General features: G+C 48.2%; 1 protein-coding gene across 1 annotated transcript in view; it reads left to right on the forward strand.

The window, feature by feature from the left end:
* Positions 1–15,609, forward strand: part of RHPN2 (rhophilin Rho GTPase binding protein 2) — a 58,557-nt gene that overhangs the window by 25,804 nt on the left and 17,144 nt on the right. Inside the window, exons 3-7 of the mRNA XM_042917810.1 lie at positions 1,248–1,376; positions 3,868–3,943; positions 12,002–12,079; positions 12,454–12,578; positions 14,309–14,475. Of these exons, the coding sequence (XP_042773744.1) occupies positions 1,248–1,376; positions 3,868–3,943; positions 12,002–12,079; positions 12,454–12,578; positions 14,309–14,475 (575 nt within the window). The remainder of the gene's footprint in view (positions 1–1,247; positions 1,377–3,867; positions 3,944–12,001; positions 12,080–12,453; positions 12,579–14,308; positions 14,476–15,609) is intronic.

Genomic DNA, 15,609 nt, shown 5'->3' on the forward strand with positions numbered 1-15,609 from the left:
GTCACAATCTCACCGTCCGTGAGTTCGAGCCCCGTGTCGGGCTCTGGGCTGATGGCTCAGAGCCTGGAGCCTGCTTCCGATTCTGTGTCTCCCTCTCTCTCTGCCCCTCCCCCGTTCATGCTCTGTCTCTCTCTGTCTCAAAAATAAATAAACGTTAAAAAAAAAAAAAAAAAGAAGTGGCAAAAGCGAACACTGTTGCCTTGTTCCTGATCTAATTGAGAAAGCATATCTTTTACTACTAAGTATGATATTAGCTTTGTTTTTTTCATAGATGCCCTTTATCAAGTTTTGTAAATTTTCTTTTATTCCTAGTTTGGTGAGAATTTTTATCATGAATCTGTGTTAGACTTTATCACATGCTTTTTTTTTTTTTTCTGCATCTGTTGAGATGACCATGTGTTTTTTATCCTATAGCCTATTATTATAGTATGTTACATTAATTGATTTTCAGATAGTAAACCAACCTTGCAGGGGCGCCTGGGTGGCTCAGTCGGTTAAGTGTCCAACTTCGGCTCAGGTCATGATCTCAACGGTTTGTGAGTTTGAGCCCCGCGTCAGGCTCTGTGCTGACAGCTCTGAGCCTGGAGCCTGCTTTGGATTCTGTGTCTCCTTCTCTCTCTGCCCCTCCCCAACTTGTGCTCTGTCTCTCCATCTCTCTCAAAAAATTAATAAATGTAAAAAAAAAATTTTTTTTAAACCAACCTTGCAATCCTGGGATAAATCCCACTTGGTTATGGTATATAATTGTTGTTATATGTTGCTAGGTTCGGTTTGCTAATATTTTGTTGAGGATTTTTGCATATATATTCATGTAGGATATCAGTCTGTTGTTTTGTTTTCTTGTGGTGTCTTTCTCTGGTTTTGGGTCAGGGTAAAACCAGACCACATAGAATGAGCTGGGAAATGTTATCTTAGCCATTTCCTTTCAAGGGGGTAGTTTATGGTCTCTTATGAGTGGCTGGGAGCAGTTCTCTTTTCTCTTCTCAAAGCTGATTCTTTGCAGGGATGTCTTAAGATTCATGTCTGGCAGCTCAGTTTATCATCGATGTCCCAGATCCATTTACTGGCAGGTGTGGCTCAGGATGGGCCAGGTGCTGAGCATCTCTGAGACCTCTTATCTGATCGCATCTGGTGCTCACATCTGCAAGTGAACCCTCAGGACGTCCCTATGGGGTTTGGGAGGTCTGCTCACTCGGCAGCGGGGCACTTGGGCTGAAGGCACTTTCCTCCCTCTTCTCTTCTAACAGAGCAGCTACGAACCACAAGGTGCGGGAGCAGGTGCGCCTGGAACTGAGCTTCGTGAACTCAGATCTGCAGATGCTCAAGGAAGAGCTGGAGGGGCTCAACATCTCAGTGGGAGTCTATCAGAGCACAGAGTAAGTGGGGGCACTGATTCTTCCAGATACTTTCTGAGCCTTAGAACGTGCTGCAACAGGGATGGTGCCCAGATAGACCCAAGGGTGTGGCAGACCCCACGTTGGGAAGAGAGGGATTGATCAGTTTGAGGTTTGAGCGTGATGCAGGAGTCAAAGGGACGACCCTATGGGGTTTGTTGGAAATACCTGGAGAGTGGGACAGAAAGGCATTCAATTGTCCTAGGACCCTTGGGACATAGTTTTATGGGAGAGCTGTGACTGGGTCCAGATGAAGAGACAGCATCTCTCACGTGGCTCTCCCATAAAGATGGCCTGGAGGCACTTCTGTGGCTGGCCGGGAGAGCCAGCCCACCGGGTGGGGCCACCCTGCCCTCTTCCCTCTTAGCCTCTTCACCCCACACAGGGCCTGCCTGGGTCGTTCCATTGGTAGGATGCAAAAACAGACAAACAGCTTGACAGGGATCACTTACATCAAAGATTAGGGGACCCAGGTGAGTTGGCATGGCAACTGAGAGACTTCAGAAATGTACCCCGTTAAATACTTGAGAGATGAACAGCCTAATTCAGGAGCCTCCCCCTAGGGAGGGTTTGTGGGAGGTGCAGTATTGAGGGGCAGACCTCAGAAAAAGCTCAGAACGTCTCCCCAAGGTGAGCTACCTTTGCTAGACATGTCCATCTTGGAGGAAAAATAACCTTGAGGAGCTGTGCGGGGACGTGAGGCTTCTCAAAAGGCAGGCGAGCGCCAGGGGAATCTCAGTCAGAAAATAGTATGTGGATTAACAAAAGGATGGCATTTGGGAACCTTGAGTCACCTTTGGAATGTGCTTTTCCCGACTGTCCCCAGTCCTCTGTGTGGTATGTGGGTGTTTTTCAGAGCCAGAGGGAAGGCATTAGTGTGTGAACCCTCTGTTCTTCCTTCTGTGACGTCCGGAGCCCTGGCTCGGTCACCTGTGGGCCCCCGTGTGGGTTTGAGCACCTAACCACAGCAGCAGATGAGAGGCTTCTCCCAGCCTATGCTGTGGTATTAAATTCCAGTGTTTTGCCCAAAGGTCGACATTCCCTGAGTAAGGAGGGCAGGGCCAAACTGGGCTGATAAACATAGGGATATTTCATATTCCTGCCTGCGGTACCAGACCGCAGGGATGTATCCCACAGAGACAGGCACTTAAGGCCCCTGTGTGATTACAGTGTGGCTCTACAGCGGCCAGTTGTTTCCCTGTGCCATCAGGGAGTGGGGAGAGAGATGTGCAGGTGTCACAACGACGCCTTACATTTGCACCCGCCCCCTTCCTGTTTTCAAAGCAGATTGTTTCTTTCTTAGCGCCATTGATCTTTAAACATTTCTGCGAGGCAGAACAGGAAGAAACAGTCTCGCTGGGCAGAGGAGAAAACACGAGGAGGCTGGAGGTCATGGAGAAAGTTACGTTAGCACAAGGTTGGGACTGGGGTGCCCTGGCTGCTCCGGGGAGGTCATGGGGAGCACAGCCCTCGCCTCCAGGCCTAGTGGGGTGAGGGTAGGAGGGCGTTGGGGCCCAGAGGACAGAGGCATGGCCCATCCACAACCCCCGTCCAGCAGGGTCTGGCCTTCCCAGTGGGCTTTGAGGAAGCCAGGCACCCCCACGGTGGGATCCCACCTGCTTTTAGCACAGCCGGTGGTTTTCCCTCGGCCACAGAGGCAGTTTCAGCTTACAGCTGCATTGTCCACTCACCCTACCATGCATTCCTGGCCTTTTCCCCAGCTGGGCTGAGCGGCCCCAGGAGGTCTCTGGTTACAGGTCAGGGAGCTAAATCTCTGTTTGCAAAACACAGCCCGAGCCCCCTACACTCCCTTTTGGCTCTGTCCCTGTCCCTCAGAATGTAGGTTCAGGGCACACTCCCAGGGCGACCTATGGGGAAACTGAGTGGCCAGTTGTGGGGGAGTAGTGTGGGGGGCAGGCAGCCGACCAGGGCGTGACCCTGGGCCTGGAGCTGGGTGTACTTTGGTGTCAGAAAGGGCCCTTGCCCTCAAGGCTTTCCCCATGCAGGTGACGGGACCCTAGAGGGATTCTCCCCATCAGAGGAGGCTCCTAAGAGTCCAGGTGGGACCTGCCCTGGTGAGGAAAGGAGGAGGAGAAGGGAGGGGTTGGGAGCTGATGGAGGAGGTGCATTGATTGGCAGGGTGGTGCGCCCAGGTCGGGAGCAGTGCCCGCATCAGGCACGGACCTGCCACACAGGAGGTCCCCAGCATAGTCACTGAAGGAATAGGTCAAAATGGTAGGCCCCCGTGTGTTAGGCTGGGTAGTGCAGAAGTCACAGGCCGCTGGGATTGGGTTTAGACCAGAGACGGGTATGTGATCAGAGTCATCTTTATGGAGTATGAACGGGCATGGGGATGTGGTGGGGCCCTGAGCTGGACCAGCATGGGGACCCACGTGGTGGGCCCTGAGCTGGGCTGCTGGGTGCATAGCACCCGGGACCGGGATGTTCATATACCTTGCTGTGTTCCTTCTAGGGAGGCATTTACCATCCCCCTGATTCCGCTTGGTCTGAAGGAAACCAAGGATGTTGACTTCTCAGTCGTTCTCAAGGTAAATCTCAAAGCCATGGGCACTTGACTCAATGTTTACAAAGAAAAACTAGAAGTTGTGTATCCCTTGCAAGTGGCCTTAGGCTCAGTGGGCCAAGTGTCAGTTGATTTCTGCAGGATGCCTCCAGACCCCTTCAGCAAGCCAGAGAATGCTGTGCTGTTCTCCCGTGTCCTCCAGCTGTCTCTGGTTCCCTCCGAGGCTCGGGGACCCGGGAAGGCGAGTTAGAAACCTGGGCCTACCCTCCCCAGGAGGCCAAGCCACAGAGGGTCCGTGGAGGATGTGCTTTGGAATTTAAAAATTGTTTCCTGTATTTTTTCTTAAACGTGGCCTAAATTGGTTATGAAATTTATGGAGAATAGCTAAATTTTCCCCCAACGTTTTATTCCGAATATTTCTAAACTTCTAGAAAAACTGAAAGAATTTGGCAGTGAATCCGTGTATACTCACTACCTAGATGAACATTTTGCTTTTATGACATATTTGTCCATCTATGCATCCCTGTATCTACATACCAATCCACCTTGAATAGCTAGAATTTATGGGGTTTTTCCCTCTATCGAATTACTGGGGATCCAGCTGCATCTTCTCTTTCTTTCTTCTTTCCAATCTCTCTCCCTTTAAAAAAATTTCTTTCCCTTCTTTTTAAAAAGTAACAGCTTAAACCCACCCCCACCCCCCCCCCCACACACACGCACACAGTATCTGGCCTCCTGTTAATTGTAGGGGTCCCTGGTAAGCAGCTGTTACCTGTAGGCCCATCTGTGCCTATCGCTGTGCTGGATGCTGGTGATGTCACAGGTCTTGAGTTCCAGGTCTGTGGCTCAGTGGAGATTTCAGGTGGGAAGCGGAACAGGTGCTTTGACAGAGGCCCCCAGAGCTGCCTTACCCCTGTCCAGGGCCAAGAGAGGCCTCCCCATGTCTGGAACGCCCTCCTCTTCCTCCCCTCCCTGGCTCCATCACTCTGAGTTTTAATGAATCACCCGCAACGTCCATTTAGGAGGAGAAAGGGGAAATGGGGTGGAAGGTAGTGCCTGTCTCTGAGCTCTCCAACACAGGCATGGTGGAGGGCAGTTAACCCCAGCATTGTGAAAAATACTGCTGAGTGTTGCATTTCTTTTCATAATAACTCTGTTAGTTGACTCGTCTTGGACTACTTTCAATTTAGGAAAGAAAAAATGATCATATGCATTTTGGGCACTATGAAATGTGTCCTTTTAAAAGCAATTGGTTAATGCTTCAAGAGCTTCTGCATTTGACCTCCATTCTGGAGCAGAGACTGTAAGTCTCTTGACATAAGCGCTTTCACTTAGGGCCTTGTTGACTGCTCCCTTGTTTATACCCAGGTCCTGGTCCCTGTCAATTTGGGGTTTATTTTGGCGTTTGAGAAGGGACATTGGTAGCCGTACAAGACTCAGGATCACCCAAGGTTTGATTTTCTGGCTAGAAAACAACCCAGGAGCTGCAGCTTTATGTCAGCTATGTAGAGGCCACCTGAACTTCTAGATGGGACACTTGTCACACGTCTGTAAGACTCAAGACAATCTTTACGTCTGTGGAAATGTGTTTGGGTGCCTTTGTGGAATAGTTTCTTTAAGATTTAGTTTGTTGCTTGGATCCAGGGTGGCAAGGGCACAGGCATTTTAGAAGGAGACTCTTGGAGACACTTGGGGATTTTATGGAATCTGTAAGGATCCAACCATGTCATGTGCTGAATCCCACATTAAACTCAGTGGGGGAAAAAAAAATCATATGTGGCCATGGCCAACTGCTATTCAGCTGAGGCTTCCAACCATGTCATTTTAGCCTCAAAAGGACTCTTCAAATGTCAGGCATACAAGAATGAGAACATCTGGGGACGTTCTGTTTTCTCCTTTCCACATTTGTCCCTGAGACTCACACAGACAGGTGCTGCAGAAGCACTTGGGCCGACTTAATGAGGGCAGTTCAAAGTGCGGGCCGCCTTGCACCTCCCTGTGTATCCGTGGGGCGTTTAATGGCCAGTAAAACTTCACGGTGTGATTTCGTTCTATTTTTAAATACATGGGCTTTCAAACGGCCTCATTTGAAGACACCATCAAAATAAATTCCCTTTCCAGAGAATTCAAGTTGTTTGTTTTGGGTGGGGTTTTTTTTTGTTTTTTTTTTTTGGCCTCTAAATACAGCTTTATTTATTTATGTTTATTAAAAACAGTACTGCAGAACATTCAGAAAAATACCAAGGCATGGAAAGATCCCTCCCAGCTCTACCCCACCGTGTCCCCACTGAGCTTGGTAACTTGCTCAGCACTTAATCTTTGGACACTGGGGCTGTTCATGAGTCAGGGGCCTGACTCATGAAGGTGTGTGACTCCCCCCACTCCCCTCCGTCATGGCTTCACGTGGTGTCTGCTTATAGAAGGCAAGGTGGCTGTTAATCTCATTCTTCAGGCAGCTTCCAAATGCTCGCTGTTGTCAGCGGCTCTCCACTGAGCATTTGCACACTTCACCGGATGTTCTCTTTGGACAGATTTTTAGATACGGATTTGGTCGGTGGGAGATCCGTATTACCCACTTACCCACCAGAAGCGGTCCTGCCTTACACTCCTACCGACTGTGCGTGACTGCTTGTCTTCCTGCACTTTAGGTCACCCTGGGCAGCGTTCACCATTTTGATTTTTTTATGCTATCTTTGTGATCTTTGTGAAATCGGGCAAAATAAGAACTTATTACAGTTTACATTTCTCAGGTCGGTACTTGAGTTGAATGCGTGTATGGTTTGGGGTTGGGTTTTTTGTTTTTTGGTTTGTTTTGTTTTGTCTTGAGTTTATTTATTTTGAGAGAGAGAGAGCACGCACAGGCGGGGGAGGGGCAGAGAGAAGAAGAGACAGAGTCCCAAGCAGTTCTGCACTTATTAGCACAGAGCCCAATGCCGGGCTCAGACTCATGAACCGCGAGATCATGACTGGACCTGACATCAAGGGTTGGACGTTTAACCGTTTGAGCCACCCAGGCGCCTCTCCTGTAGGTTTATTTTCCCTTTACACTTTCCCTTTCAAATCGACTGTTGCTGCCCTTTGTCTGCTTTTCCAGTGTGCTTTTATTTCTTACAAGAGATCTTTTACATATGAAGGATATTAACCCTTGGTTTTATATATATTGCAAATGTTTCTCTCAGTACATTCTCTCCTTAATTTAACTTTTGTTACCCAAGCAATAACCAGCTTAAAAAATATAACATATATATTTCTGCCTGTAGGATTTTATGTCGATGAACTTACCAGCCCCTCCCTTTACAGTTCCGCCTTGATAGCGTGTTCGGAAAGCACCCTCCACGCCAAGATGGCCTAAAAATTTTGCCATTGTTTCCTCCAGTGTCTTGTTTAAATGTTTTCACATCACATCTTTAATCTATTTGGAATTACTTTGGGAGTAAAAAATGAGGTATAAGGCTGTAGCTTTTTATTTAAACCAAATGGGTAGTCAGTTTCCCCTGAACTCTGTGAAGAAGCCATCTGTGGTGCTGGATGGGGTCTGTTTCTCCCCGTGTCCCCACCCCCCACCCCCACCCACCCTTCTCAGTCCTGCTCTGTGCCTGGGAGGCCACAACAGGCTCCTGCTCTGTGGCTTCCTGTTGCCTGTGGCTGAGGGAGCACCGGAGAGGATAGGAGGAGCACCGAGAAGTTCGGGCATTTATTCTCCAGGCTCCTTCAGCCGGCCTCCTTTTTTTCATTCCCAGAGGGAAGGTCCTGGTGGCTTTGGGTGCCTACCTCAGGTAGCCACCTCTCTGGGTTTCCAGAGCTCCTTCCCTACCCTGACCCTTTAGCTCTGCGGTTCCAATGGCCCTGGAGGTTCCACACCATCCCTGCGGTTTCCCTTAACCCTGCCCACACCCCTGTATTAGGCCTTTGCTTCAATTCACATCGGCCTGCAGTCTGTGTGTGCCATGCCACCTCCTTCCCGTCTGGACCTGCTGGCTGCTCCAGCCTTTCCCACTCCTGTGGAACGCTGGCTTCTGTTATACACCTGATTCTCGAATCTCCTTCCCTCTGTTTCTGATCCATGCCTGGTTTCATTGTCTATCCATTGCTCACAGTTTAATCCCCGTGTGTTTTAACAGCACTTAGAGCAAGCCTCTTTTATTAACTATGCTCTTCCAAATGTTCTTGGCTTTTCTTCCACATTTTTGCTCCCATGTTTTGTCAAGTTTCCCCAAAATAGCACTTTTGGGTTTTGATTGAAACTTCATTTAGATTCATAGCTTAATTAGGACAAAATTGTATCTTTACAATATTGCACATTTTCATCTATGAACCAAATATTTCTAATTGTTGATGTCAACAAATAGCGAGTTTTACAGGGGCAGAGACCATGTCTGTCTGATTTTAAAAAATGATTTAATGCTTGCCATTTGCAACAACATGGGTGCATTTGGAGAATATAATGCTATGTGAAATAAGTCAGAGAAACACAAATACCATATGATTTCATTCATATGTGGAATTTAAGAAACAAACAAAAAAAGACAAAAAACCCAGACTCTTAATAGAGAACAAACACGTGGTTCCCAGAGGGGAGGTGGGTAAGGGGGCGGGCAAAATTTCATCCCTGGGAATATTGTACTTTTCTTGATCTGGTGCAGTTGGGAAGGTATGGTTTCCCTGTTACATTTTTTCTAACAGGTTATGGCTTGTATTAGAAAGGATTTATATATAGTAACTTTTTGTCCCTTTCACTGGATGCCTGCTAGTTTAGTAGTTTTTCAGTTGAAGCTCTAGGTTTTGTAAATAAGGCATTATTTTGGAAAAAAAAATTTGTTTTTTCCTTTCTAATATTTGTCTTTATTTGTTAACTTTCAGAATTATGTTATATAAATAGAATGATGTTATATAATCCTGTCTTATCCCTGATGTTTACAGTGGGTTCCAGCCAGATTTTTAAAAAGTTTTTTGTTAAAATATTTATTTATTTTTAAGAGAGAGACAGAATGCGAGTGGAGAAGGGGCAGAGGGAGAGGGAGACAGAATGTGAAGCAGGCTCCAGGCTCTGAGCTGTCAGCACAGAGCCTGATGCAGGGCTCAAACCCACCAGGCATGAGATCATGACCTGAGCCAAAGTCGGAGGCTTAACCGACTGAGCCACCCCGGCGCCCCCCCCCTTTTTTTTTAGAGAGCGCGTGGGGGAGAGGGACAGAAGGGAAAAGGGGAAGAGACAGAGAGAGGGAGAGAGAATCTTAAGCAGGCTCCACACTTAGTGCAGAGCCTGACACGGGGCTCCATCCCATGACTCTGGGATCATGACCTGAGCCGAAATCAACTGAATGAGCCCCACAGGTGGCCCTAGATATTTTTTCTCCTACTTAGTAAATTTAATCTCACCTAGCAATGCATTTAGAATTTACCAAAATTCTCTTTGACTTCTGTGAGGTTAACATAAAGTTTGTAATTTCTCTCCTAATTTTAAGAACATTTTTGCCATGGGACACCTGGGTGGCTCTGTCAGTTGAACATCTGGCTCTTAGTTTCAGCTCAGGTCGTGATCTCACAGTTTGTGGGATCGAGCCCTGCTTGGGATTCTCTCTCTCTCCCTCTCTCTCTTTCCCTCCTCCCATTCGCGTATGTGCGCGTGCGCCGTCTCTCTCTCTCTCTCTCTCTGTCTCTCTCTCTCCTCTCTCTCAAAAATAAATAAACATTTAAAAATCAAAAAAGAAAATTTTTGCCAGCATCCGTAGCAGAAGTTGGGGCACCCGGGTGGCTCAGTTGGTTAAGCATCTGATTCTTGGTTTCGGCTCAGGTCATGATCTCACGGTTTGTGAATTTGAGCCCCACATTGGGCTCTGTGCTAACAGCGCAGAGCCTGTCTGGGATTCTCTCTCTCCCTGTCTCTCTGCCCCTCCCTGCTTGCTCGTTCTCTCTTTCTTTCAAAATAAATAAATTAATTAGTTAAAAAAGAAGAAGAAGTTGACAGAACAGTGTGCTGTCCTGAAAAGGATGCAGTTTTTCTCAGCCCTGAGCATCTCGAGTGGTGACCCGAACAGTGTTTTCAGAGATGTCATCAGAGACATCCAGATCATTTTCGCCATACTGAACATCACTAATAACGTAATTATGGTGGAGGATCCTTTCAAATTTTACAAACGGTCATTACATTAGGAGAGGAGCTGATTCCAAATATCAGCACTTTAAGTTGTAAAAAAAAAAAATCTGTGACAGCATCATACATTGAAAGGAAAACTTAGGTAAGAAAGACCAAACTGAAAAACAGAAGGAGCAGGTGGCTGGGTGGCTCAGTCGGTTGTGCATCCAACTTCGGCTCAGGTCATGACCTTACAGTCATGAGTTTGAGCCCCACGTCGGGCTCTGTGCTGACAGCTCAGAGCCTGGAGCCTGCTTCAGATTCTGTGTCTCCCTAATCTCTCTGCCCCTCCCCTGCTCATGCTGTGTCTCTCTCTCTTTCAAAAATAAATAAACATTAAAAAAAATTGAAAAGAAAAACAAGGAGCTTCTGCATATCCCCGGACCCAGCAAGACATTTCAAAGTGTATGCTGAGGAGCTAACAAGAGGTGTGCAGGGAGGGAGACTGTCATAGTGCTGTCTTTAATCGCAGAGCTTTACAAATGACCTCAGCGTCTAACGAGAGAAAGTTAAGAATATGATACTTATTGGCTAGCACATAGTAGGTGCTCGGTTTATTTGTTCAGTAAATGAGTTGTACAGTGATTACATTGGAGGACTGTATAACTATTAGAAGTCATGTTGCAGGGCGCCTGGGTGGCTCAGTCGGTTAAGTGTCCGACTTCGGCTCAGGTCATGATCTCACGGTCCGTGAGTTCGAGCCCCGCGTCGGGCTCTGTGCTGACGGCTCAGAGCCTGGAGCCCGTTTCAGATTCTGTGTCTCCCTCTCTCTCTGCCCCTCCCCTGTTCATGCTCTGACTCTCTCTGTCTCAAAAATAAATAAACGTTTAAAAAAAAAAAAAGTCATATTGCAGAGTATCTTGTGGTATATGAAGACGTTTGGCACGTTGCCAATTCAAAGAGAAAAGCACAGCAAATTTGTATATTCACTCAACAGAATCCCACGTTTGTAAGACGGTGTGTGGGTGTGTGTGCGTGTGGATATGCACTGAACGTACAAAAAGGAGGTGTTTTAATGTAGAGATTGTGTAAATTGACTGTACTCACAGACACTCGAGAAAACATAACTGACCGGTGTCTCTCAACTTTTTTTTATAGCCAGGGAGAGCCAACGCTTATGGCAGATGTTATGCAAGAAGCCACTCTCCTCCCCCTTACCCCGTTTTTATCTTTTCCCTGTAATGCTTGCCATCTTCTAATATATGATGTCATTTACTTGTTTGTGGTGCCTGTTACTTATTGCCTGTGCCCCCTTGTGAGAACATAAGCTCCACGGGGAAAGGTCTTTGTTTTGTTTGCTGACGTAGCCCAGACACTATGAACGGTGCCTGGCACGTAGCGGGTACGTGTCAGTGTGAGTTGTATGACTGAATGAACCCACGGGGCGGTCATCAAACGCTGGACTGTGGACCGGGTTAGGGGGTCTCCTTCGGGTGCTTCATTTGTGGAAGTGCCCAAATCTGCTCTCCCAAAGGCTCCCATCGTAGACCCCGAGGGTAGCATCCTCATAACGTTGCCTCTCCAGGAGTTTCCTTCGCCCCTGTGCTCCGAACACTGAGCCCTGCAGTATCTGTGACGTTTGCTAGAATTGTTCAACATGTAGTACTTATGTGGTCACTTAACTGTCCTGCGAAGACATTTTAGTTGTTTGTTTGTTTGTGTTCAGTAGGCACCACGCCCAATGTGGGGCTCGAACTCATGACCCCAGGATCAAGAGTCGGATGCCCTACCGACTGAGTCAACCAGGCACGCCTGCAAAGACATTTTAAAATAAAAATAATTTCAACTTTCTTTTTTACTGAAGCGACAAAAGGAACTTTAAATATACATGCTGTTATGAATTCTACATGGATTTTTAAAGGGGGGGAGAGCACATTAGACATTCCTGTATACCTATTTATGGTTTCGAATGTCACCTTACAGTGGTTCATCTCCTTTCTCTTGCAGGATTTTATCCTGGAGCATTACAGTGAGGACAGCTACCTCTATGAAGACGAAATAGCAGATCTGATGGACCTGAGACAGGTACAGTTTTGCGTGCAGCAGGGAGGGGAGGATGGCCGCTGGAGTCTTCAGAATGTCTTTAAAGTCTTAGAGAATCGCTCCTGGTTGGAGGTGATAGGGAGGTGCTCCGGGAGCCATCTGTTCAACCCGGCACACGAGAAGACCACAGGAGGGGACAGACACGCCCACTGGCACGTCTGGGTCTGGATTCCGGGACTCCTGAGTTCATGCCAGCCCTTTGCCACCACTCCTAGCGCTCATGATAGCAGCACCGGGTCCCGGGCTCCATAGACGTGGTTATGTGACGTCTTCCAGAAAGTGGGGGGGCGAGGGGAGGCAGGCATCGGCTGTGTCCTCACCTGCCCCCCCGCCATCCATGGCTCCTCTCCTTTCAGGCCTGCCGGACGCCCAGCCGGGATGAGGCCGGTGTCGAACTGCTGATGAGTTACTTCATCCAGCTGGGATTTGTGGAGAGCCGATTCTTCCCGCCCACCCGACAGATGGGGCTCTTGTTTACGTGGTAGGTGCCCGGGGTCCCTGCTGCTGTCTTCCCCGTCAGCACCCCAGGGGCTCCTCTGCAACCACAGCCCCCTCTTTCAAGCGGTCCCATTTATACAGGAGAGCCTGGAGACGTGTAGATAAACCGGTGTTTATTTATGAAGGGGACCCAAGGGGAGGAGGCTCCAACAGACCGTGGCTTCTTGCTTCTCAGAACAAGTGAGCCGAGCAGAAGAGGCATTTTTTCGTGCTCATTTTATTGTTGGGGGAACACCGGGGCTCTGAGGTGGAACTAACAAGAAGCAAGATTCTTGTTCCAGATGGGGCAGGGGGTGGGGATCAGGTTTTGTCCCAACGACAAAGGCAGCAAACGGAAATAGATCGGCTCTTAAAACCCTGAGCAGAACATTTGATTCTTCTCGAGAGTTGGTATTTTCGAAGGGTAGTGTCGTTTAACTACTTTGGAGATGCTGTACCTCTTCTCTGAGCGTACTTAGCATGGGCGAAAGGGGAGGAAATGCCAAGAGCTACGGGGCATGTTCAGAGCCGCATTTCACCACAGCTGGCGATTAGTGATGCTGTCCTTTTGAATGATCAGGCGGATGACTTTTGCTAAAGATGCCTTAGCTGCCTACTCACAGCGAAAAGGCTGAAAGTGTTTCTCCTCCGTGTTGAATTAGGAGGAAGCTCCACATCTATCTCCTGGTTGACATGTGAACTTTAAAACAAATTCCCAGACTTTTAGACTTGAGGAAGAATTATGAGGGGTTAGTAACAGCTCTGTTACATTTAGGAGAAGACCTGTGTTTTTTTTAATACACCTTATTTTTTAGAACAGTTTTAGGTTCACAGAAACAGTGAGAGATTTCGGGGCGCCTGGGTGGCTCAGTCCGTTAAGCGTCCGACTTCGGCTCAGGTCATGATCTCGCAGTTTGTGAGTTCGAGCCCCGTGCCAGGCTCTGTGCTGACAGCTCAGAGCCTGGAGCCTGCTTCAGATTCTGTGTCTCCTTCTCTCTCTGCCCCTCCCCTGCTCATGCTCTGTCTTCCTCTGTCTCTCAAAAATAAATAAATGTTAAAAAAAATTTTTTTTTTTAAAAAGAATTTCCCCTATACCCTCTGCCCCCCACACATGCCCGGGCTCTCCCATTACCACCCAAAGTCCATAGTTAACATTGGGGCTCACTCTTGGTGGGAGGCATTTCATGGCTTTTGATCCATGTATAAGGACACGTATCCGCATTGTACTATGATGCAGAGTAGTTTCACCCCCTTACAATTCTCTGTTCCATCTTTTGTCCCTCCCCTTCCCCCACAACCCTGCTGATTCTTTCTGTCTCCATTGTTTGCCTTTTCCAGATTGTCAGATAGTTGGACTCGTACAGTATGTAGTCCTTTTTCAGATTGGCTTCCTTTCACTTAGAAATACGCATTCCAGTTTCCTGCATGCCTTCTCACGGCTCGATAACTCATTTCTTTTTATTGCTAAGTGATATCCCACTGTATTGTTGTGCCACAGTTTATTTATCCATTCACTTATGGAAGGACATCTTGGTGGAGAAGCCTTTTTCTTGTGTGAGATTGTGGGCACCTGATCTTGTGTGAGATCAGACCCGTTGTCTTGCTTGGAAACGAATGCTTCATTGCATGTGTGTTTTTGAGTTTCATTCAAGAAATACACTTTGTCCGTTTTCATCCAGAATGGCACTCACTAGCCAAATGATCCGTATTCTCAAAACCGTTTCTTTTAAATAGGTATGACTCCCTCACCGGGGTGCCAGTTAGCCAGCAGAACCTGCTACTGGAGAAAGCCAGCATTCTGTTTAACATCGGAGCCCTCTACACACAGATCGGGACCCGGTGCGATCGACAGACGCAGGCTGGGCTGGAGAGTGCGGTGGACGCCTTTCAGAGAGCAGCAGGTGTGTCTCCGCAAGGGCTGCTGGGATACAGTCCTGGCCCCACCAGCTGGCACTGGGCACTGCAGTGGAAGAGGGTCAGTGGGTCTAACCCGGGCCCACGAGGAGCCTCACAGGCCTGCAAGGGCCAGGCAGGTTTTTCTCGCTGGTGTTATCTTCCCACCGAGAGAACTGCTTAATGGCTCAAACCCTGTCGCCTCAGTCTGGGTTTGGCTCATGCACACTGCGAACGAGTCCCGTGGTTAACAATTAATCTTTTCCAAACAGCTGGCCCCGAGGATGGCAGTGAATGAGTTGCTCTTTTGAACACTGTATTTATTGAAGAAGGGAATATGTTCTCTCAAAATAGTGCGAGTGTAGGCTCTTTTCGGTTTTCTTTTATCAGGCGTGGTTTGTCACGGCATTTTACTGTCCGTGCCTTTATCGTGTGCCCATTCTGCAAAGCTTGCCTCCCTGAGATTGCTCCTCTCAGCCCTCTGTGAAGCGACACTTAACGCCAGCCTGTAGCGGGGTGGGGGTCACCAGGCTGGGCGCAGCGGGTGGGCCTGGCTCCTGGGTGTCTGAGGGCCCCGCATTGCTCCCCTCCAGCACGGCCTGTGTCTGGCAGACTCGCCCTGAGAAATGGTGGGTGGGACGGCGACACAGCACCGACCACAGCACGACCCCCTCCACTGGCTTCATGTCAGGGTTCATTCCAAGCTGGCCCTTATCACTGCTTTGGGGCATTACTCCCAGCGGAGAACTTCCCGGGTATCTCACTCTGCAAGCCTTTGCCATTTTGGCTGATCGTGAAATTGCTTCTGTTAAAATGACAGATCCCTTGGGATAAAACGACGCGCTAAGGTTCCACGTGGGAGCGGATTTCTTTCACTGTCAGTCCTTTTCTGGGCTCATTTTCTTTCTGAGGAACCTAAAGCAGGTGTGCTTGGTGACCCATCTCTAAGATTACAGCAGTATAGACGACATTAAGCACAAGAACAGAGTGGGAGCAGACCCAGAAAGGAGCAAATAGCCTGCAGCCATTGCCATCGTCCACAGGGCAGCTTATGCTTTGCAACAAAACCAGAGGAACCAGTCAGATGGGATTCATGTCAGGGATTTTATTTCAGCCTGGGGTTGATTGTCAGTGAAGGCTGT

The sequence above is a fragment of the Panthera leo genome, chromosome E2, assembly GCF_018350215.1.
Source record: "Panthera leo isolate Ple1 chromosome E2, P.leo_Ple1_pat1.1, whole genome shotgun sequence".
Lineage (NCBI taxonomy): Eukaryota > Metazoa > Chordata > Mammalia > Carnivora > Felidae > Panthera > Panthera leo.